The 25,045-nt window shown below is 38.3% G+C and overlaps 2 protein-coding genes across 3 annotated transcripts in view; one reads left to right on the top strand and one right to left on the bottom strand.

Annotated features, from left to right (window-relative positions):
* LOC113055175 (S-adenosylmethionine mitochondrial carrier protein-like) overlaps positions 1-5,249 on the top strand; it is a 43,998-nt gene extending 38,749 nt beyond the window's left edge. The window contains exon 10 of the mRNA XM_026221204.1: positions 4,308-5,249. Coding sequence (XP_026076989.1) covers positions 4,308-4,404 — 97 coding nt within the window. The 3' untranslated portion in view covers positions 4,405-5,249. The remainder of the gene's footprint in view (positions 1-4,307) is intronic.
* A 500-nt stretch (positions 5,250-5,749) lies between these two features.
* The window catches only part of LOC113055173 (leucine-rich repeats and immunoglobulin-like domains protein 1), a 35,312-nt gene continuing 16,016 nt past the window's right edge, over positions 5,750-25,045 (bottom strand). For both annotated transcript variants that reach the window (XM_026221202.1, XM_026221203.1), the window contains exons 4-18: positions 21,425-21,562; positions 21,169-21,312; positions 19,604-19,747; positions 19,301-19,444; positions 17,921-18,064; positions 15,699-15,779; positions 13,728-13,799; positions 13,305-13,376; positions 12,339-12,502; positions 11,916-12,236; positions 10,766-11,047; positions 8,632-9,063; positions 8,389-8,520; positions 7,429-7,701; positions 5,750-7,264 (exon numbers count right to left, since the gene is read on the bottom strand). In XM_026221202.1, the coding sequence (XP_026076987.1) occupies positions 7,077-7,264; positions 7,429-7,701; positions 8,389-8,520; positions 8,632-9,063; positions 10,766-11,047; positions 11,916-12,236; positions 12,339-12,502; positions 13,305-13,376; positions 13,728-13,799; positions 15,699-15,779; positions 17,921-18,064; positions 19,301-19,444; positions 19,604-19,747; positions 21,169-21,312; positions 21,425-21,562 (2,731 nt within the window). In that variant the 3' untranslated portion in view covers positions 5,750-7,076. The remainder of the gene's footprint in view (positions 7,265-7,428; positions 7,702-8,388; positions 8,521-8,631; positions 9,064-10,765; positions 11,048-11,915; positions 12,237-12,338; positions 12,503-13,304; positions 13,377-13,727; positions 13,800-15,698; positions 15,780-17,920; positions 18,065-19,300; positions 19,445-19,603; positions 19,748-21,168; positions 21,313-21,424; positions 21,563-25,045) is intronic.

Genomic DNA, 25,045 nt, shown 5'->3' with positions numbered 1-25,045 from the left:
GAATCTCTTTCTCTTCATAATAAACTTCCCTCTCTACATCTAAAACTTTTCAGATGATTATCAGATTTTTTATTATTATTTTTTTTTTTGGCAGAACACATAATAAACTCTGTGACTTCAAGGAATTCCTAAAATCCGTTCCCAGATGCAATATTTAAAACTCTGAGAGAAGCTAGGACTAAAAAAAAAGTAGGCAAAGAGGCTCGACAATGCTTGCAAAAGGGCAGCAACTCTCGCACTTTCACTACTGCATGCCTTGTACAAATTGCCTGGCTTTAAAGCTGTAATTACTGTAATGGCTCCAATTGCAGACTAGTGAAGCCAGAAAGTGCTTCCATGTGTCTACGGAGAGCTTCTAACCACACCAACCAAAACAACGGCAATCAAGGCAGCCATGCACTTGAGAGTTCACCTTCCTCAAAGCTTTGAAGTGTGCTAACCCAACCAGCCTACCCAGACGGCTCCCATGTCCACAAGCAAGTAGGCTTTGCTAAGTAGTCCAGGATGATGCAGCAGCCCACTGGGAGAGTAATGCTAGCAATGTTTACAACGAGCATGTTGCAGTGGGCCCATAATCACCTCCAGTTGCAGTGAAATCAATTGGAGCTTTGGTTGGATATGATGTAGGTTGCTTCCTTTGGAGTATTGGTGTACGACCTGCCTCTGATCAGAAATCTGCATTCATAAGCATCTGGTAAGCATGCCGTATTTATAGAGCCATTAATAGAAGCGTTATTAGGCCTGTTCACTGCTGAGTGACTGGCGATCATGGCTGGGCAGGGTGATGACGTCAAAATGAGCTCATCTGACTGTGACTTGACTCTATTGTCCTACAGTATGTTGCTTCGTCCCAAGTTGCCTACTTATACTATGCTCTTAATTAAAAAAGAACATATGTTTGAGTGTGTAGCAGAAGAGAATGCAAGCTTAGAGACATACTACTTTATCATAATTGTGACAAACCACTCTGTCCATTAATAACACTGCTCTGTCAGTCATCTGGTCACAGTTATCATCCTCCACATTTAGTTTCATTTAACCTTGCACTCTGACCTGCCATATATAGGTATTTTATGTGGAATACCCTCTTTAACACATGATGCATTTCAAAGTTAAAGACCAGCAGTGTCTTTAGAAGTTCACAGTGTTGTTGTAGATGCAATATAATGTGGATCACATTGAATAAATATTTTATATATTGAGGTTATACAGTGGGGCTCAAAAGTTTGGGCAACCCTTGCAGAATCTGTGAAAATGTGAGTAATTTTCAAAAAATAAGAGCGATCATACTAAATGCATGTTATTTTTTATTTAGTACTGTCCTGAGAAAGATATTGTACATAAAAGGTATTAACATTTAGATTAACAGATGGAAGCAAGATGCATTAAGAGCTGGGGGTGAAAACTTTTGGAATTTGAAGATCAAGGTAATTTGAACTTAATTTGTGTACTGGGAAACATACAAGTATCTTCTGTTGCTTATGAAGGGCAGAACTAAATGGAAAAAAATTATATTTCAACAAAATAAGACAAATTTGGCCATCTTCATCGTGTTCAAAAGTTTCGAGCCCCACTGTATATTGATTTAATTTTACTCAAACCCCTTATCTAACCTTTCTACTAGTCTCACACATCCACCGCGTTTGTTGTTTTTTAACACGTTTTATTTGTGTTTGAAGTTCTAATCAAACCTTTGCATTAATCTGCACTTCAAATTACAACCATAAATCGCAAACCGTCTAGGTACCTTATTCTGGGTACCTAATTTCAGACAGATAGTATGTATATTGGGTCTTGGGTCTTATTCTTGCATTAAGTTTTTAACAACAGTAAGTTATAAGAATAATTACAACTAAATTTTACTTCGTAAGCCATGCCATTTTAAGATGAAATTGCTGCGGTCAGATGGTACGGTTTTTAAGTTGTAATTATGAGTTATATGACAACATGATCACTTTTTACATGTTAAAATCAGAGTCTTTTATGGTAATTCTGACATGTTTACTTTGTATCCGGTAATTCTGGTGTGAAAGTGCCTTTATACTACACTGGTTATTACAAATCAGTATTTTTACTGAACCCTAATCATGCATGCAACACTCACGTTTTCTTCAGAAAATTTAAAAACAGTTTCAGAAGCAGAATGAAGTTCATTTGATGCATGTTTGTTGTTTCCATTGCAGAAGATATAGTCAGAACTGACTCAAAGCATGCATGCAAGGTTTCACGTTTCTCTTTTAGTGCGTAGTCTGAAATCCCCAGACAAACTGTCAGAATGCGTCCTTGCTAATTCGTTCCAGGATGAGTGTTATTGGCTCACAGGTCCACACACACTGGCTCACTCTGACATGACATCTCTCTGTAAAACACATGATCCCAGCAGAAGCATGCTGAAACGTTGAGTTCTGCGAATCACTGGAATAGTCAAGAGATCCCTGACATGCTTGGCACCTTGTACAGCTTTGCAGTTGACATAAATTGATGTGTTAGTGGTTACACCACTCGTGACCGTATTTCTAATTTTAGATCCAACCCACCCCCTCTTTTCTGACAACTATTGTCCTCCACCGGTGTCACACTGAAGGACTTGTGGAGTCTGATCCCAAATCAGTGAATTGTGATGGTATGACAGGGCATTAACGATACATTTGGTGAGCAGGACATGGATTCGGCAAAGTTTGATGAATTCTGACAAACAGGCGAAACAAAACAAGCGCAAAGCGAAGAGAGCCAAAGCGAGAGAGTGTTGGGGATTGAGGGACGTGTGTGGATGTCATCTGGCCATCAGTCATGCGGAGAGGCCCCCGGGGGCCGGTGCTTATACCAAAAGCAGCTGCGTGGAAAAGAGCCTTAGGAGACTACAGTACTTTCATGGCCTGTCGCATCCTACCAACCTCTCCAACATCAACAAACCCTACCCTGCGCATTCCTGCTCAGTCGCTCCGGAATCTGTCAAACAACACGCTGTCAGCTGAGAAATACTGAATACTTGTGTTATCAAGCATGGCTAATGTTTTATTTGATACTGCTCTGTAAATTTAATCTAACAAAGTTACATCCAAGTGGATTTTGCAACTGTGTTTATCTAGTTTCTGTAGATAGACCTGTCAATAATGATTTAATGATTCAGTTTGGTTGAAGTCTCATAATACTTAGGCACAGTGTAACAGTAAGATGATATATTTGGTTCGCTATAAAGAACCGTCATTCATTTGGGATTCGGACTATATTGGTTGTGAAATATGATTTGACTCACTACAAAGAATCAATTCGTATGAGTCAAATGTTCGGGAATTGAACTATACTGTGGTGCTGTATATTTGACTCGCTAAAAAGAACTGTCTCGCAAGAGTCATTCATTTGGGAATTGGACTATACTGTTCGTGATGGATGTTTTGATTTGCTGAAAAGGACTGATTCATAAGACTCCACTTCGGAATCGGACTTTACTTGTGCTTTATGTTTTGACTCACTACAAAGAACCAGTTTGTAGGAGTCATGCATTTGGAAAGCTGACTTGCACTGTATGTTTTGATATGCAAGAACCTTCCTGTAAGAGTCATTCATTCAGGAGTTGAACAACTGATTGCGCTGTATGTTCTGTAAGAAGAACCATTCGATTAATTCATTTTTGTGCTGTATATTCAATTACATATGAGTACCATTAATATCATTGGGTTCCAGTATTTGTTAATAATGGCACCTGTTCTGAATAAAAGTAAGTTTGCATTGTGATGTATTTTTGCGTTATAAAGAGAGGACGATGACAACATGATGACAGTCGAGACAGAGCAGGTGACTTCTGGTATGAAACTGTGTCAGATTTCAATTTTGTCTTGAGACATTTCAACAATAAATACAGTTTAGTGTGTCGTGACAGATCGCAAACCGATCATCTCTTCCTCTTTACTAGTTACAGCACGAAATAAACATGAATGAACATCAGAAAGTATCTTGTTTCAACCACAAAAAGATGTCTACATACCATTTTTAAATGAATTCCAACATTAATCTACTTTCTTGTTTTTGTCAGCCAAAATGGCAGATTCCGCGTAATGATTGGTCAGTTTATCTGCCAATCAAATCCCTGAAGGGTCAATTGCTGTGGACTGTATGCTAAATAATAAATGAAAATATATAGATATATATGAAAACAAATACCAATGATTTATTGCTATAATAATGTCTTTAAATGTTAGTTAATTGATCTGTTTATAACTGTGAATGATCATATTTTGAAATTAATTACTGGCTTGAAAAAGCTTCTTGCTAACTCTTGCTTTTATGTTTTCTCATCACATCTGAAGGCTGTTCGCCGGCAGCATCCCCAGAGTGACGTTCATCAGCATGGGAGGCTTCATTTTCCTCGGAGCATATGAGAAAGTGCGGCATACGCTTTTATAAACACCATCGTCGTGGACGGTGTGGGCCAGTTTGTACTGGACCAGTTTCCTCAACCCGAACTCTGACTGTCCAGCCAAAACTGCAAAACCACGGCGAGGACACCTGGTGCCTGGATAAAAAGATCACATAACACAGTGGTTTGCATTCCTGATAATCAGTGCACAACAGATTGAGTTTAACTGCCTGAATTCCACTTATGCTACACCACAGATCGAGTTCAAACTCCGATATCCTTTTTGCAAGCCTACATGAATCTATTAAAAAAGTATTTTTACAAAAATGAGTCGGCTATTTGTATTAAGACATGCCTGTGCTGGTATTTATTTACTAAACTCTCAAGTTAAGGGTGTTACCAATATTAGGCAAGTTGATTATTGTAGCTAGTTGCTCTACTTCACTATTATTACCTGAAAAACAAACGGTGAGAGTCAAGCAGAATGCAGAGAAAGACAGATTAGTCCACAGGTGTGAATGTGAGGTGGCACTGACTTTTTCATACAAAGTCCTTTTCAACCACTCAAAATAAACACACACAAACCAGAAGGTTTAAAAGAACAAAATGTGACTTTAATAAACACCTGCCATTTTGACACTTCAACAGTTTTAGCCATGTGGATGAACATCTGGGATTAGAGTTCAGTTCAATAAATGTATTTGGTGTGAAACACATCTGTAGAGTTAAGATATCTGAATTAGTGGGGCTCTTCACAGAGCTGGATTACACAAATAACCATTTAACCACAGGATCAGTGTATTGCTAAAGTCAGTTTCAACAGCTTTTGGGGTTAGACTGGTGTTCGCTGTAATCCAACTTTCTAAAAGTTCTTTCTTTTACTATTTGGCCTAAAAAAAATCCTTGGCTGTTGACGTGAACATAAACCAGTTTGGCTCAGACTAACTAATATATGTACCTTAGCTGCTTTAGTCTTTACCAAAGACTATGAGAGATTATCTGAAGTGTTCACTTATTCCCTTTACGTAAAGACATTTTGTGTAGCTGAAGAACAGCACACAGAGATTTAGCTCTTTCCCTTTCGTGATTTGGCAGCATTCGGCTTACGTCACTGTTAGAAAGTCATTGTTTGAACAAATCTCTCTAAACATTATTTCGGATCATTTGTTATTTCCCCAAATATGTTAAAAAAGACTGTCAACAAATATATTTAAAAATTCATTTCAAATACCACAGGTATGTAGGTGAACGAAGCAGCTTTTGGTGACATGTACCTTTGTTAACGGATTGCATCAGAATTTCGAGGTGTAAAAATGTTTAGTTCAAATATTATCTAACATGATTCATCAAAGTGCTTATTTTTTCCCATATGCCAATATTTGTCATTTTTGAACCATAATGGATGCAGAGCTCTTGCTTCATCACAGACCAGAACATGTATTCTGGCAAAGAAATATTCCAGGTTAAACACCAGTTAGTGATCGCAAATACAATGGTTTGCTGTTGCTGTCTGCTGTGAATGGCTTTCTGTACACACATTTTTGTTTTTTTGTTTTTACAAACTGAAGTACAAATTATGATTATATATATATTTTTTTTTTTTGTAGTAAATTGACAGCAAGCTGTGGGAAGAACTTAACTTTAGAGTTGCCGCACCTTTTTACCAGTGAATTTCCATTATTTTTCCAGTCATAATTCCTTAATTTATAGAGATAGCATTTACTACGAAAACAGAAAACTTAGCCAATTACACACTTATATAAATTCACAAAACATACGGTTATAATAAATGCTGTTCTAAAGTTTGGGGTTGATTTTTTTTTTTTTTTTTTTTAATTCTCATACTCACCAAGGCTGCTTTTATTGGATCCGAAATACAGTAAAAATCTTAATAGTTCAATAGAACAGAATATATTTGAAATTTGAATTTAATTAATTTGTAACATTATAAATGCCTTTGCTGTCACTTTTGATAAATGTAATGCATCCTTGCTAAATAAAAGTATTAATTTCTTATAAATAAATTCTTACTGACCCCAAACTTTTCAATGGTATAGTATATTAACTATATAAATGTAAACATAAAAAGCAATTTCCCTGATATTTCCAGAACCCTTTAACTTGTATTTAACCTGGAATATTCCTTTAAGGTGATCTATTATGATCGGGTTGTCTAAACTTCAAGTGCATGACAAAATTCCCATTTGTGAGAGAAAAAAATAATAATAATTGACTTATCCATTGATCTTGCAATAAGGCACTGCTCATAAAACTGGGAAAAACAAGAGAGATCTGGTGATTCTTTTTTTTTTAAAGCAAAAAAATACCAATAAAATAAAACCACTCTGATCTCACCATGCACTGAATAGAGTTAAACACTATTTTGTAAAAGTTATAGAACACATACATTCATATATTTATATATGAAAACTCTTATGTACAGCTCAAAGCCCAATGTTATAGCACTCTGTCATACATTTTGCATGCGTCAAATGCAAGTCACATTTCTTAAGTGTGAACAAAGACTCCCTGAGGAGGATTATATCTATATACATCATTAACGCTCGCATGGGACGCCAACGCCCCACTCAAGCTTCGCCTTCAAACTCCGGACGCCCCTATTCTGCATTTAGATAGATGGGGGCAGCTTTGTCTGTGCCCCTCAATGTGAGGTAGCCATTCTCAGTGCAAAAGGATAAAGAAGGGGGTTGGTGAGGCATTAGTCACTGGCCCGTCTGAAGGGTTCGCTCTCTCTTGAGGTGGCATCGGGCGTATGTGCGTGTCCGTTGCGTAATAGAGTCTGTTTAAACTTGGACTCAATGTCACAGTCCCCAGACAGGAGCTTTACTGGCCGATGGTAGCTCTCTTCAAGTGTGGGAGGTGTGTCTGACCTATTCACCAACAATCCTGAGAAAGATTAGAAAGGAAGTGATGTTAATAGATCAACAATCTGATATAAATCACTCAGAACTGAAATGATAAAATGTGCGTTTTCACAAAGCAGTGGGAGGAACAGTGATTAATGGGACATGACTGAGTCATCTTGAAATTACGGCATGAAAGGCTCTCACCATTTCGGTCGTTGTGCTGGTGCGATGAGGGGGATATTGTCACCCTGTCATGGTTGGTGGGGAAGATGGGAGTTTGGTTGTCTTTCCTGACCCCGTTGGGTGTGCCGTTGCAGTGTGGTTCATTGTTGTGGCTGGTGAAAGTCGATGTTTGGCGTGTCTGCTGATACTCCAGGCCTAAAGGGGGCGCTATCCCATGAGGGAGGTAGTTACAGTGTTTGGAGTAGCTGATACAGTTTTCCAAGAAGTCTGTGCACACGACTGGCCCATCGTATCCTGAAAAGAGAGGTTCTTGTTAACCAATGTTGTGCGAAGGTCATTTAACCAGCCAAAGGAAAATTAATTTAATTTGTAAATGTATTAGGGCTGCACGATGTGTCGTTTAAGCATCGTTATCGCGATGTACGAATCCACGATAGTCACATCGCAGGATAGAGAGAGCGAGAGAGAACGATCGAGAGAGACAGAGAGAGAGACAAAGAGAGAGCGAGCGCGCGAGAGAGCGCTCACCATCTTCAAACAACATGAGCGCTGTCTTGTTCTCTCTCCCTCGCGCATATTAATCAATTGACACAATGGTGTCGATGTTTAAATCATTTAAAATGATAATGTAAGTGTGCTCACCCCATTTTTGTTTGTAAGAAAAAATTAGATTAGATTTCATATCGCAATATATATCGCAGAAAAATAAAATATCGCAATGTAATTTTTTTTCCAATATCGTGCAGCCCTAAAATGTATGTATAGATCTTACTGTGAACGATTCGTGAATTCATATATTCTTAAAAATATGTTTAGACTTTGTAGTGTTTGATCATTTAGTTGCCAAGTTGCTATTACTTTTCGTTTAACACATTTGAATAGTTTATCTATTACACATATTTTCTTTCAAAACTGGTCCGAAAAACAAAAATAAGTCGGTAGATTCCATTTGGAGCTACAAGAAAAGTGTGGATACTGTACCATTGTTTTCTATGCATCCGTTGGCTTGAGATCCACCATTGGACTCCACTCGTATACATGCATCCTGTCTCTCTGATAAAGTGCCCTGAGAGGACAGGTAACTGGGGACATCAGGAGGGACAATTGTCTCGTCTATAAAAGACAAGCGCGAAGGTTATAGTCAAGTCTTGTGTAAAAAATACATTCCTCCTGCACAGCATGCAGAGTTCTAAACAAATACAATATCTCTGTGAATACACGCACCTGTGTTTACACTGCACTCCTCGCTCTTCTTCCTCGTCTGGTAGATAATACACACCCAAACAAGTGATGTCACCACAATACTGGTGACCACGGCGATGACGATGATTCCCACAGTAACAGTGCTGGGGCTTGAAAAAGGCGCACAATCCTCAAATCGCTGGTAAACATTCAGCTGGCAGTGAGCGCGCTCTGTGCCGAGCGTGTTGGACATGACACAGGTGTATCGTCCAGCGTCTTCTAAGGTGGTGCTGCCTATCACCAAGAGCTGATTCCCTGGAGTGAAGTAGTGATGGTCGCTGGGTCTGAGAGGCTCCTCCCCCTTTAGCCAGGTGATGCGAGGAGGTGGGCTGCCTAAAGCCTTGCACTGCAACGCAACGGTCTCACCCACCACCACATTTCGATCCTCCATTTCCTGTGCCAGATGAGGGGTTTCTGCAGGAACAGTTATTGAATTACATACAGCCATGTGTGGATAAAGATCCCTTTAAATGGCTTGACATTGGTGTTTAGTTTATGTCACAGCTGTGAATCATAATTTGCTACTTGCTGTTGATAGCTTTGCATGTGGTTCTAATAATGGAGGGACATTCTCATTTTTGACAACTGTTCTGGACCAAAAAATTCATTCCGAGGTCAAGATAAGCCATTCGTATTTTTACATAAAGAATATCTTCTAAATCTGCTTATATTGTACTTCATCAACTTTTAGGACTACATTAGCATTATGATTGCCAGTTCAATTTATATATATATATATATATATATATATATATATATATATATATATATATATATATATATATGGTCCCACTTTATATTGAGTGGCCTTAACTACTATGTACTTACATAAAAAAGATAAGTCCAATGTACTTATTGTGTTCATATTGTATTGTAAAACACTTTTGCTGCTATTGAGGTGGGATAGGGGTAAGGTTAGGGAGAGGGTTGGAGGTATGGGTAAGTTTAAGGGTGGGTTAAGGTGTAAAGTATGGGTCAACAGTGTAATTATAAATGTAATTACAGAAATTAAATACAGATGTAATTACATGTAGTTTTTTTTTTTTTAAATATAAGTACAATGTAAAAACATGTATGTACACAATAAGTACATTGTACTAAATTATTAATTAAAATGTAAGTACATAGTAGTTAAGGCCACTTAATATAAAGTGGGTCCATATATATATAGATAGATAGATAGATAGATAGATAGATAGATAGATAGATAGATAGATAGATAGATAGATAGATAGATAGATAGACAGATAGACAGATAGATAGATAGATAGATAGATAGATAGATAGATAGATAGATAGATAGATAGATAGATAGATAGATAGATGGATAGATAGATAGACAGATAGACAGATAGATGTCAGATTCCTGAATGAATGACTCTTTTGAGTTCGTTTCTTTAAGTGAACAAATCAATAATCACTGTAGTCTGCTTTCTTAATGACTCGCACGAATTGATGAATAAATAAAAAAGAATTAAACACCCTAACCATTGTAGTTCTAAGTACTGGTTCTTTCTATGATCGGGTTCTTTCCAGTGAATCAAAACCATATGACAGAACCAGCTTAGTCCAGTTCCTGAATGAATGACTCTTAAGAGTGTTTTTTTGTTTTGTTTTTTAAAAAGTGACTCCATTGCAGTCTTATTTCTGAATGAATGACTCTTATAAACAGGATATTTTCCATTGTGACCGGTATATAGTCTGGTTCAGTATTTAGTCTGACCCCTTGAGCCAATTCTTTTTAGTTAATCAGGAACTAAGCCCACTTTAGGCAGACTATACCATATCATGTCCATAAAATAACAAGTATTTGACCATTTCTGCCTAGCAATTACTCGACTGAGAGTTTAGAAACACTCACAAATACAACTATTTGAGCCTAGAGCACTTCCTCTACCTCCTGTGACCTCTTTCCTGACCTTTAACCTTCAAACCCGCACATAAAGCCCAGCTGCTTCAGATGGGGAAAGAAAAAACATTCTTACGTAGAACTAAGCGGGGGTTAGAAGAACTCCCAACAGCTTAATAAACAAAATCTGAATTCCATAATGGAAAAAAAAAGTCTTTATATAATGTATTTATATAATGTAAATATATTTTAAAAAAAAGGACATACCTAGCACTGTTAGAGTGACGTTTGCAGAGATCATGCCCGCAGTGTTTTTGGCCGTGCAGCTGTACACGCCCATATCCTCAGGCTTCACGTCCATGATGAAGAAGACATCGTCATCAGGCATCACACGCATGCGGCGCTCTCGGGCGGCAGGGAAGTCTGTACCGCCATCTTTCTGCCACGCCACTTGGGGAGTCGGATGTCCTTCAGCCGCACACTCCAACCGCGCCTTCGTGCCCGTGCGGATCGTGATGTCGCGTGGGGTCTTGACAAATGAAGGCAGCACTGTGCACATAAGCAGGCAAAGGGAAATTAGCCCTAGCAAGGATTATTCCCATATAATGTTGCTACATCAGCACCAAACAAGCCCAGCATTCATAGCTGTGACTAACTCAATTGGGGATGGGATATGGCTTGATTTGGACGGGCATGAAACCAAAAATGCCTCAGGACAATCCATTTGCATCTGTTGCTCGAACTGACAAGGCATGTAATTCAAATGTATTGCTAACAGCGGAGGAGATAAAAAATGCCAAAATTCTAGTGGCACAGTTCAGTCTGAATGTTCAAACTGAAACTTGCTGGTACAATTCACTGAAAGAAGAACTTTGAGCAAATGTTGCATAATGGGAATTTTTGTGAAATAATAAAATGAATAAATAACTTGACATTTCTATACATTTATAATAACATTATCATATCCATATCATAAACACTGTTTTATATATCATAAATATGGATGTTCAACAACTACAATTAATCAAATATATTACTAAAATATTATATTCAGGCAGCTACAAATGAAAAGATTACTTAAGGTGAAACAAAAGTTTTTTTTTTTTTCATATATATATATATATATATATATATATATATATATATATAGCGTATAATTTTTTTATATTAAAAATAAAGGAAATTACACTTTTTTTTAAAAGTCATAAATGTTAAATAAATGACAATTATTGTGAATAAAGCACATATTGGCATTTAAAACACAAATTAATAATTGCAATTATTTGTATGACAATTAAATGTCAGCTTGTACGATTCACAAAATGCTCCCACTGGAGTAAACGATCTGTGCGTGATGGGAATTTGGTGCAATTGGTATGATGTATCCCAGTATATAGTTTAGACTGGTTAAATGTACCGTTCACGGTGACGCGGGCCTTGTTAGAGTAGGATGAGCCAAAGTGATTGCTGATGATGCACTGGTAGCGGCCCTCATGGTTGAAGGTGACGTGCCGGAGGTGGAGGATAGTGGTGTACTCCATCACACCTCCGTCACTGGCCCGTACGTGTGCGAAATTCTCCACGTTGGCTTGACGTAGTGTCTCCTGGTCCTTGAGCCACGTGAAGGTCATGGGCGAGCTGCTGCTGCTGGCGGCCGTACAGGTCAGATGCACATCTTTGCCCAATACTCCTGCCGTGGTGACAGGGTGCACAGTGATCTGGGGTTTGGGAAGGTCATCTGGAGGGACGTACAAGGATATTTTAACACACCTTTATGATCATGTTCTTCCTTATTGTGATTGACTTCTTAGTTTGTTATAGACAGTGCAGCACTGCTTACCACAAACAAAGCTCTTTGATGGGGCCTGGTAGATGCTGGTGCCCTTTAGGCTCTCTGGGTGGGCACATGTGGCCTGAACGCCAGGCTTCAGCCCTCGTGTTACCAGCCACTCGGGAAACCACTGCAGCTGGCAGTCGCACAGAAAACTATCACTCTGAATATGACTGCAGAGAGAGGAATCGAAAGAAAGATAAGTAAAGCCAGCTAGCGTGCATCTGTACTGTAAACACTTATGGAGGTGATTCGATAGAATTTAATTATTGTGCACATATATGTCCAGTTACATAGTATCCTCCAAAAACCTTGTGGATGCTCTGGTTTCACCTTAAATTAACATTAGCACTTTCTTTTTCAAATTAACATTAAAAACAAAAAATGAATAATTAATTAGTAAATAAAGCAGATGAAAATATTCCTATATTTAAGAATATATTATTTGATTACTTATAAAGTTTTTTTTTTTTTTTTTTTAAATAAGTGCTTATGTTAACTAAAGTTGCATTTATTTATTGAAAATACAGTAAAAACAGTAAAAATGTGCTGATGTGATGCATTCTCTTTAGCATTCCTCGATTAACAGAAAGGTAATAACAGCATTTATTTAAAATGGAAACAGTGTTATTACTGTACGTCGATCAATGTAATGCCTTCCTGCAAAACAGCAATATTAATTTCTCTCTTAAAAAAAAAAAAAAAAAAACTTACTGTGGTGTGATATAAATAATAGTGACTTTTAACAATAGTATTTTAAAAAAATCTCAGGTACAAGGGAGTGCACTTGAAATATTTTAATATTTAAATTGGCATTAGTCATGGCATACTAGTTCCTTTAAGCCTCAGGAAACTATGCATTTTATTTGTATGACAATTAACTGTCATCCAGACGTTCATGATGTCGAGAAACATCAGCGTTTCGGGTGAGTGGATGTGCGTGTGAAAAGGGACATGTGTAATAATGGGACTCACAGGTTACGCAGGTTCTTCATCTTACTAAATGCCTCGGGTTGGATGGAGCGGATGGCATTTTCCCCCAAGTTCCTGTTGAGAGATTAAACAGGGCCCTCAGGCGTGACAGAAAGAGAACATGGGAATGTTCACATACAGCTGCTGCGCTCGCATGCAAATCCGAAGTCTATTTTTATACGGGATAACTCTGAACAAGGTGCAAAGACCCCAATATCAGATGTGGAGTTAACAGCATCTGCAGAAGTGCTTAAAAATTCATTTTCTTCTACGAAACATGCTCCGTAACTGTGTTCCTGAGCAAGTTAAAGCTGGCTCTAGCGAGACAAGAGCAGCGGGCACTATTAAATTGCTAGCAGCCCTCTTTAAGCATTTACTTTTGGCAGCCACTGCTATATAGGTCAAACAGCATTGTGGGATACTCACAGGTGCTCTAGAGCCTCCAGGCCCGAGAAGGCTTTCTTGGCCACCGACTTGATCTTGTTTCCAAACAGAGTTCTGCCATTTCCAGACACGCAGGGTGAGAGGAAAAAGAGAGAGAAAGAGATTGCACCATTAGTTGGGCTGAATCTGATAAGAGAGGGGGATTGTGGGATTGGAAATCCAAACGGTGTAGAGATTAGGAGGAGGGTGAGGAATCAGGGGACGGCGCAGCTCTTCAAAGCTTACTTTTATCTTTATTAGAATTTAATAGCGATGACAGGGTAGAGCCCAGAGCTCCAGGTCACATAAAAAGGTGCTTCAGTGGCTGGAGGACAGCATGGCTTGTGTAGTAATAAAAGTGGCCTTGTCAAGGCTCTGGTTAAAACGCCTTGTAGGGGCTAATCCTGCTCGCACTTCAAAAGCAGGCATACACACACACACACACACACACATCATGGGAAGGTGAAGGGGAACAGGCTCCATCAGGGATGCTAAAGGGGAGTTTGGACATCACAACATTGTAATATTGCATTGTAAATAGTTTTTACATTTTTAATTTAACAATGTTATATCAGTAAAATATTGTCAACTGATTTTAAAATTTTAACTGATATCGATTAATTATTATTATTTAGTAATTATTTTCACATTATGGCTAATATTCTATAAATGGCCAATGTTAAAAATCTATACAAAACTATACAATAATTTATTTTGGTCTAAATTAATAAAAAATGAAATAATTTTTAAACGCAAGTGAATTTAGGAATCACAATATTGCAATTTACAGCATGGAAAAGTTTTTTACATTTTGCTCAAGATTACCCTTAACAATATTAACTTTGTTATTGAAGTTACTAATAGTGAACTATATTAGTTGTAAAGTGTTCTCAAAAACCCATTACTATCAGCTGCTATGGTCCCAAAACACACACAATCTATATAAACATTTTATATAGTTTTATAAAGTATAAAATTAGACATCAAAAAATATTGTGCCATTTGCAAAAAACAAAATGTATAATCTTAAACAGCCACATTTAAACATTCATTTAATTGTCAAAAATTATAATAATAATAATAATAATAAAAAGTCTCACTGCTAGAGTAAAGTTTCATGAGGATCAACTAGTTTATTCATGATGTGCTTATGGGAATCATTCCTGAAAACCCAGGCCCTGCCGTGTCTGCCAGCGGACTGATGGTCTGTGTGTGTGCGACAGCATCTGTCATCTCCTGCAAGACTCATCTCCTCCAGCCCCTCCACCATTTCTGAAGCAACCACCCATCTGCAGGTCACCCTCCTGGCAGTCTTGAGCCCTGGGCTTCCATACCAACCTCCGACCAATCTGTGGTTCCAAGTAGAAACCATTAAGATGCTAACTGGATCTGATGGATCCATAATCTACTAAAACTAGAGTCGGCAGCCATCCCCATCTTGTGGTAACAAAACAGCAGAAAAGACTTTGATGTTGTGCACATCACTCCCTAATTCTCCCTTGCATATTCCCAGGATAGGTGAATAGGATTTCTGGCAGGGATGTGCATCAGCAGGAGGCATCCGCAAATTTGTGAACCTCTGCTCCCGTAACAAAAGGCACAGAGCGGGAAGTTTGATGTGTCTGAAGTAGCCCCCTCCTCTGCCTGCCTCCCATTCTACGCCCTCACGGTTTCCATCACAAGAGCAAAGCCAAAAGCTCATCTACTATCGGTCAATTATAAGACGCTTCCCTTCCCAAATCTGCACTGAATGTAAGGTGTGGGTTGAGGTTACCTGCTTTTTCTCAACTTTTAAACTCAAACCTAAATTTGTGGTGGATAGACATGGCCAGTTTTTTTTTTTTTGCTATAGAGTTTGATGTTAAATGTGGAGGATTTTGGGGATGTCAATTTTTTTGGCTGCACATGATGTAAGAATGTCCAAAATTAAAGTAAAGATGATGGTAGAGACAAAGGTGAATGCGTGACACTCACAGCTTGTGGAGGTTTTCCAGGCCAGTGAAGGCCCCATTGGTGTCCTCTATAGTGCCGGAGATGTCATTGTGGTCTAACTCCCTGCAGAAAGAAGAAGAAAAAGATTAGGAAGGAAAGACAGAGGATGGAACAGCTGACCCTTTGCTAAGCTCCACCCACCTTGGTTATTGCTGCTAATGCAGAGAACATCCCATAGAAATGTACTGGAGTTAATTTAAATTTGTTCATAAGTTTAAAGGCTATTTATTCTTTTGTATGAAGCACCTTTTAATTTATTTCATATTTAATTTACCTATTTAATTAGAATTTTATATAAATTCAGGGTTTCCCATACATTGATTTATTTGTGGCACCCACCACAATATCAACAATAACCGCCACAAATAGATTTTCCAAAAGGCTTTGACTTTTTTCTTTGAATAAACATGAGCTCTGCACGTTTCAAAATCAAAACATGGCACAGGTGTTTTTATATGAATGCATAATTTTTGAAGGGACCGTCTTCAGAAAAGTTTTGAAGTCATTTTAATTTTATCTTTCCTATAATGCCTGATGAAGTATTGTTCATGAGCGCAGCGCTGCTTTGAATAAAGCCATTACTGGAGAAACCGCTATTTCTGCCGCTCTTAAAGCGCCTCCTGCTGGCAGAAAATTAATTTACACTTTCAATAAGCCTGCTGTTTTATATTTACATTTCCCCCAGGGAGAGTGCTTCACACATAAAGTGCAAGTCTGTGGAAAACACTTAAGATAATAAATGAATGAATTTTTTTTTAATGAACTGTAATTTTATTTCAAATGTTGATCTATTTTAAATGTAATTTTGATATTTTACTTTATATGTGGTTTTTTCCAATCATTTCAGTAAATAAAATGAGGTGGGACTGGTCAGTAACGTTTTAAAGGTGAGGCTTAGCAGAGGGTCAATTCCTCATCCATATACCGCTGACAGATGTTCGGCAGTGGCAAAAGCTGCCCTGGACACCTGGTTGAAAACAAGAAAGTCCAACAACACTCTCTTTCTTGCACTCTCTCAACCCTCTTGCCCTCTGCCAGCCAAGCACATTCTTTTATTTGTGAATTGTGACATTAAGGAGTGCAACAACGCACAGGCCAATGCATGAATAATGCATGACAGCTGAAAGCGCCTTGCACAAATGCAACTCTTTCACACAGTTTGCACACACATTCAGTCTGACAGCCGTTTGAATCCGTCAATGCAAAAACTGTGTTGGCAGGTAAAGGCATATAGGCACATCATACAATACAACTTCAGACAAGTCACGAACAAGCCCGGATGCTTGTCTACATGGCCTTAACTTTCTGACGCAAATCTCTAAACATGAAAGACATGCCTGTTCTTTTAATTACAATAACCACGTTTTGAACACACGGTTATTCTAAAATAACACTGCGTATTACCATCCAATGCCATTTTTGCATGGGGTCCCTTTGTTTCTATACCATTAAAAAGATGGCTTTTTGAGGTGAGAGGGTGGAGGGATTGTCCCCGTTCCCTCCAGGCCAACAACCGCCCCCTTGGCTCTTTCTGTTACTTTCCCTCCATGCCTGGCCTCGGCTGCCAATTTCCTATTCTTTCTGGCTGGCTGCTTGTGAATGGACCCTGGCTTGTTAATGACAGTAGTGCTGGAGGCCCCCACCCCCTCAGCTCAAAGACGGTTCGGTTCTGGTCTTTCACACCCGACCAGGGCTCCTCTCGCCCGGCCAGAAGCACGTACCAATTAAAACCTCCCCTGCTTCTTTTCAACAGGAGCCCCAGTAAGGCACTAAGGCCATGATTAGATTAGAACTGGCTCGGATAAGAGCGAGAAAGCAAGTGAGGGAGAGAAAGAGAACGATATAGAGGAAATCAAGCAAGTAAGACACAAAGGAAAGATGGAACAAAAGAAAACAGAGGCCTTCACAATTGCAGCTGTTTACAAAGAAAATGTGCATTTCTTGTGTTGGTTGTACAACACATTCTGCCATTGGCATTTTTTTAAATAATTTTTATTTTACTATTTATCTATTTTTATTATGTATTATGTATGTATATATTTTTACTGTTTTTGTGAGAATGGACTTGAACCTGGTTCATGTTGGTTCATGCATGTGGACTCTCGAATCACTGTGCCACAGCTTTGACACCATCAAGTGTTCTTCACATGCAGGCTTAGTCTTATTCTAAATCCAAGCGAATTTCTCACAGTGTGGAAACTTACAGTGTTCGTAGGGAACTAAGGCCTCTAAACGCTCCCTCCGTGATGTGACTGATGGAATTGTGTCCCAAACGCAGCGAGATCAGGTTCACCAGTTTGGCAAATCCACCCTCGGACATCTTCGTCAGGTTATTATAGGACAAATTCCTTAGAAAAAAGAAAAACAAACAACAACTGCATTTAGGTTTTGCAATCGGTAGCTTCGTCAGAATCCAGAATTTAGTTGATCACAATAACCTGACGTCCCATCAGGCCGTCTTCTCCAGAATGCAATAACAGCCTTGTCATAAACCTATCTGCAAAATCACGGCTGACCACTCAGCTGATACTGTCCTACCAATTAAACCAATACACAGTCAACATGTCCTACCAATAAAGCCTTGTAACCCCAACAACGGAGAAGTGTTAGCTAGAGGAAGATACCGCGTACAGGGAGGACAGTGTATACACACATTCACCCAGATAAGATCACTTTCACTCAGGTACAGATCTCTGTGTAACACTTATACGCACACGGAGGATTACGCTGTTTTCTTTTACTAGCATCAGGAGAGATGAGTGAAAATGTGGCTGAGCTCCTAAGCGCTGCCAATCCAGTGCATCATTGGGGATAAACAGAGCTTATCTACAGAAAGACGAGGAGTGCTGTGTGTTTAGTGCAGTAGGTAATACTGTGGAAAATTCTTCGGTGTAATGTAAAGATTGGGTGTGATTAATTCTTTACCAGGTTTCACATTTGAACAATTACCGAGATGAAATCCTCTTGAATATTTTTTTACTGAATTCTATTTTATGTTAGATACACTACCGTTTAAAAGCTTGGGGCAAGCAAGATGTTGTTTGAAGTAGGGGTGTGCACAAATAGTCTGCAATCTGCAAAATCTGCAATAACTATTCGAAAAATAAGCAGCACAACACTGCATTCACATTCAGCCATCCAATCACAGTGAAGGAGGGGCGGGGCAAATACCACACCGACCAACTGTCACATCCTACTTGTACTACAACTGAACGACAATGGAGTTAATATTGATATATGTAATGTTGCATGCATTATTTAAAAAAATAATCCATGCAACATTTCATTTCGTGATGCGTCTGCCACATTACGTTGGTGGCTATTGTGTATCACAGCAACCAAAACTCCTCTCTAACGCTCGCAAGGTACAGAATATTCTTTTTTTTTTTTTTTTTTATGAGCTCAATTATTCAAATGCAATATTTCTGAAAAATGCCCATCCCTAGTTTAAAGAACAAACAGGTACTTAGGCTAAGTAAAACTAGATTATTCTATTAAACAATAAAATCCATGTAAGTATTTATTTCTAAAGAAGAATGGGGAGGAAGAGGAGGAGGAGACTGATAAGGAGAGTGATGTCTCACAGTTCTCGGAGCCTCTCACAGAAGCCCCAGCCCTCAGGGTTAAAGTTAGAGATGGAGTTGTTGGAGAGATAGAGCTGCTGGAGCGACTCCAGACCGTACAGAGAGCCGCTGTTCACCTCCTGCAGACTGTTATAGTCCAGGTGCCTATAGATGACAAACAAAAGTGTTCACTCTCATCATGAGCAATGTGGTGGATGCGATTTGATATATATATGTAATATAAATGATCTATTGTGAGAAATGTTCATAATTATTATTATTTTTTTATTTTTTTTGGCTGTGGTAATGAAGGTTTGGACTTACAGAACCCTCATCCGGGCCAGACCCCAGAACGCCCCATCCGTCAACTCGCTGATGTTGTTTCTCTGAAGCTTGAGAACTTCTAAACTGCTCAAACCTTGGAAGGTGAGTCCCTCAATCAACCGCAACTTGTTCCTGCTCAGCTCCCTGCAAAACCCACAATTGACAAAAAGGTTCAAGTGTTTGAAGAAATGATGCATGATAATGTGAAGACATACACAAGTAATAATAACGGTTCTTTATTGGCATCCATGGTAAAAACATTTAACATCCATAGAACCTGGCCATTGCACAAAAAGGTTTTTCAAGGTAGAAAAATGTTCTTAAGATTATTCAAATGTTCTTCAAACTGAGAAAAATGGTTCTAGTAAGAACTGTTAACTGAAACTGAACCTAAAATGGTTCTTATAATGACAATCACTGATTTTTTTTATTGTTTTTGTTTTTTGAGTGCAGTATTATAAAGACACAGCAGGTACAGCTGACCATCAGTTCAAATAAAGTGGCTCTGATCCCTAATCTATCTCTCTCACTCAGCAACATAGCTGTGGCTTTGTGGTTGCTGAAATGTGCTCCAGGTGTGCACATGTGTGAGAGAGGTTTAATATGAGATTATGTTGTATACAAGGATTCACATGCATACAAAGATTTAATATCACTTTGTCCACCTGAAGAACGAAGCACATTTTTGATGGAAGTCTGATATGAGCAGAAACAAAGAGCTTAGGTACAGATCGATCCATAGATCTGCTCTGATGATGACTAATGGTTCTCTGATCCTGAATGCGGATAACCTTTAATGTAAGCCAGTGTCGGAGAAGGTAATATAAACTGTAGTTTCCAAAGCTGCTGAATAATAAAATATAGTTTAAACTACTCAAATACTTGTAAGTTAAAAGTAGTATTTCTACCCATAATAAATTGGACAAATGTATTTATACTAATACAACCAAATTGTAAACAGTTGCAGTATACAGGTCTAGTGTTGTGTCGCATAAGAAAAGATTAATTGAAACACCTCTGCTAATAATAACACATGATGTACACTAGTACCATTCAAAAGTTTGGGGTAAGTAGAAAAATGTCAGTAATATTGTGAAATATTATTACACTATTAAAATATTCATATACTTAAATATTAAATAATTTATATATATAAAAAATACACAAATACATTTTCATATACGTAAAAGTCGAATTTATTATGCCTGTAAATTCATAGCTGAATTTTCATTCTTCAGTGTCGCATGATAATTCAGAAATTATCCTAATATAATGATTTTAATATTTCAAGAAATATTTCTTACTATTATCCATTTTGAAAAAAAAAAAAGTGCTGCTTAATATTTTTGTGGATACGTCTTTTTTTTAGGATTATTTGAATGAAGTTGAAAAGAATAGCACTTGTATGAAATAACTTTTTGGAACATTCTAAAAGTTCTCATTGTCACTTGATTAATTTATTGATTCCTTGCTGAAAAAAAAATCTACATTTGTTTAAAATAATAAATAAATACATCATACTGACCCTAAACTTTTATATATACAGTGGAGTGTAGTGCACTCACAGTTGTGTGAGCTTGGGCAGCTCCAGGCCTTTAACAGGAAGGTGGGTCAGTCGGTTCCGGTTCAGTTTGAGGATCTGCAGACTGCCGGCGAGATTTTTAAATGCCCCGAGCTCCAGATGAACAATCTTATTACTGCTCAGATGCCTACAGACATGAAATATCATGCTTCAGATTTTGAAAGAATACAGTGTTACATGAAAAAAACAGATGTTCACAGTTAAATCTATTTGAAAGAAAGAGAACGAGGTCTTCTTACAGGTCCTTGATTTGTAACCCCGGAGGGAAGCAGTGCTCTCTCAGCTCTGTGATGTCATTATTACTCAGATCTAGAGTCTCCAGAGCAGTGAAGTTCTGCAGCAGCTTCCCATCCAGTCTGCGAATTTTATTATGGTGCCTAGAAGGAAAAAAGAACACATCTATTATAACTAACTCTATACACCACTGTACAAACCTTCACAAAGCGTTTAATATGGTTTCACATGACTCTCTGGACAGATGCCAGACTCATTTATTGTTTAATACACAGTTCAGGCAACCAAACTGAACATCCTGACAAAGACTAAGAAGTAGATTTGATCTCTTAGTAATTCTAGACTTACAAGTCATGTTGTCGCAGTGTTTTTTCGGTTCATTAGTGTATAGGCAACTATGTGAAACCATATGTTGATCGACATCTCTGCACTGATAGGCGGCTGGCTGCTCGAACCACATGAGGCTCTTTCAGAGAGAATGTGTCAATAGGGCTTTGAAGCCCAATGGAGGCTTGTTTCCACACATGCCTTCAGAAGAGACTGTGGCTTGATGCGGTCACTTGATTTGTCAACACACACATGCAGACGTACAAACACATAAAGGCCTGGAATCCCAAACAAAAACCCAGCTATGGTGACAAATATCCGTCAGATGAAAGATTCATCTAAACCTGCATCTATAGGTTTCTGTACATAGTTTTGGATGCAGAAGAAGAGATTAACAACAGACTAAATATAATAGGACATTTACAAATACATTTTGGGTGTTAATAAAAAGCTTTCATCGTAATTCAGTTTTCCAGAGAAAAGACAGCTACATCCCACTTTATTTCAACTTTGAAACAAAATTTTTCACACCAAGTAAATTTTTTTCACAGTTTTGAAGTGCATTTTTTTTCTTCTAATGTTTGCAAATATTTTAGTATTTAGTTTCGCTTATACTTTAGCATATGTTATACTTTAGTCACGCAAAAGTGTAACAAATCAGCTTTATTTAAATGTAAAGAATTCTGTATTTGATTTGGATTCAGTGAAAACTGTTATTTTTGGGAATATTTTATGTTATTTTCATTTAGTCACACAAAAGTGTAAAACCCTTTTTCAAACGTTAAAAAATTACGCCATTAGATTCTGATTGGATTGTGAATTTGACTAACACTTTTGTTTTGTTTGCGAATATTTCATACTTTTCTCAATATTGTCACCCAACCTTTTTCAAAGATTGAAATTATCACACAGGGCTTGGTTTGAAAATTAACAGCAAAATATTAATTTATTTATTTATTTTTATGTTTAGTCACATCAGTTTTGGGGTGAGAATTTAAACGAGTAAAGGCAAATCAAATAACATTTTTCTCTCATGGGGGCTTTGGATCTCTGTCCTTTCCCCTTTGCTTCTTATTTCTCTTCAGAGTTAAGGCATGCGAAAGCAGCTGATTTGAAGAATAACACTTGTTTTTGTCGGCCACAGAAGGAATGGCGAGGTCAAGGCTCTCCACATCTAGAATTTGTTTTGGGGTAGTTTCAGAGTAAGCCATCCCTCCAATGGAGAAGTGGACAGTACTAAAGAAAAAAAAAAGTCCTTTTCCAATGAACGTGCTACTCAACAAGAACTAGTGGGAGTTAGGAAATGACATTGCATAAGATGAATGCTTGATGAAAGCTTTGGGGTAAATACCATGGGATTTGAATACGGTTCATTCAATACAACACTATATATCAGTGTATCCTGGTATTACTATCTGGTGCCATTTCTATATAATCGTACCAGTCTACTTTTTTTGCAAGGATACAACGTGTCAAGTGAACGTCAGAATCCAAAACTCTCCATATAAGATATTCATAAAGAGTTCCTCATCGAGAGATTAGGTCTGTAACGAATGATTATTTCGATAATCGATTAATCTAGTGATTATTTGAATGATCAAATTAGATTATTAGTAACAGGACGTTTTATTTTTGGATAAACTATTTTATTCACAACGTAATCTCTCTCAAAATACCTTATAGGGTTATGATAATCAAAACAGTCCTGAGCTAGATCAAACCAAAACCCCCACTAATCAAAAGATTTTATCATTAGATAGCTCCACACTAAAGAGCTGCTTTATAACAGAAAATCAAGTTATAATTCTAACTGAAAGCGACACTGACTCTGGTTTTTCATGTTTACTTCTGTAAAGCTGCTTGATTTAAGGCTATCTACTGCATAAAGTACTGTTATATAAATAAACGTGACGTGACTGGACTTTACTGGAGTGCCGAACTTCAGAGTTTGTGGAAACATCCACAATGCTGTAATCAAATGTGTTCTTAAGTGCTGCTTTCACACTGCGGTTAGATTTTGTTGTTTTCATTTTGTTATTAAGAGGAAAGCGTACAGCATATATTAACATATTCATCCAAACGCCATTAAGTTTATTCGGAACTGAAGCGCTGTCGTCTTCTCTTGAACTGCATCCTTGCGCTACAGCGCCACACTGGTCAAACTGCATTATTGCAGGCTCTTACATTAGGTCATGAGTTCAAATAACTACTTGACAACAAAAGTATTTGTCAGCATTTCTTTTTTTATTGTCCACGTGGTCGATAATCTCGACTAATCATTTCAGCCCTACAAGAGATCTTTTGAGACATCCTCTGCTGGTCATGCCTACCACTCCAGCACCTGTACTATGATCAATGCTAGATGAAACCCTACAAAGCCCAGGCCAACAGGCCCATACAGCAATAACGAGTCCGTGCTGGAACAACAAAGTCTCCTCATTCGGATTCCCAATTCTGCGCAAATCTCACAGTAAACACATAGTCCGCTGAGACCAAGAGGGGATTTCTGCTTTGGCTGTCTGCTGGCAGGTACTCTGTGGGAGCCTGAGGAACCAGCGGGGCCTTTCCCAGTAAAGACGGGACCCGGCTGACATGCAGATGCTCCCTGGGTTGACCGTTTAAATAGAATTCTGGATGGGAATTGTGAGAAGTGGGGAAAAAAGAATGGAAGGACAGAAGACTAAGTGGGAAAAAAGAATGGAAGGACAGAAGACAAAGCGAGAGAGAGTGATGGAAGGACAGAGAAAAGGAGGGACTAACCCCACTGTCTCACCTGAATAAACAGAGAGGGTATGGATTAGCACGAGTGCTGTTCTCACTGCCCTACAGGATGTTCCTGTGACTAACAGAGCACTGAGACTCCACTGAGTAGCAGGTCAGCAGCTGGTGACCTTCACCAGGCAAAAAAAACATGCTGACGTTAACAAGAGAAGCGGCCCACACTCATGCATTGGCCATGAAAACATAAAATATTTTAAAATGGTACTGTTGGGATCTGGATCAGATCTAGGATTTATCTTGGACTTACTCCATCTGGGTTACAGCAGATCCTAAAACAGAGCCAATGCCAAAAGGATCCTTTACAAAATATAGTTTACCACATCCTTGCATGTGGTTTAGCTGTTTTTCTAACACTTGTTTGAGTTAAACTGAGATTCTACTGCTGGGTTTTAGACCAGTGTCGGAATTAGTTGTTGTTGTAGTCAAAGAGTGATCGCGGGAGCCTAATATCTTAGCCAGTTAATCCACCAAAGCTGCACCGCATTGAGGATTAGCATTTTCGGTTCTTTAGGCAGCAT

Source organism: Carassius auratus, chromosome 36, assembly GCF_003368295.1.
Source record: "Carassius auratus strain Wakin chromosome 36, ASM336829v1, whole genome shotgun sequence".
Lineage (NCBI taxonomy): Eukaryota > Metazoa > Chordata > Actinopteri > Cypriniformes > Cyprinidae > Carassius > Carassius auratus.
The sequence above is the reverse complement of the archived record's forward strand: the minus strand, read 5'-3'. Positions and strand labels throughout refer to the sequence as shown.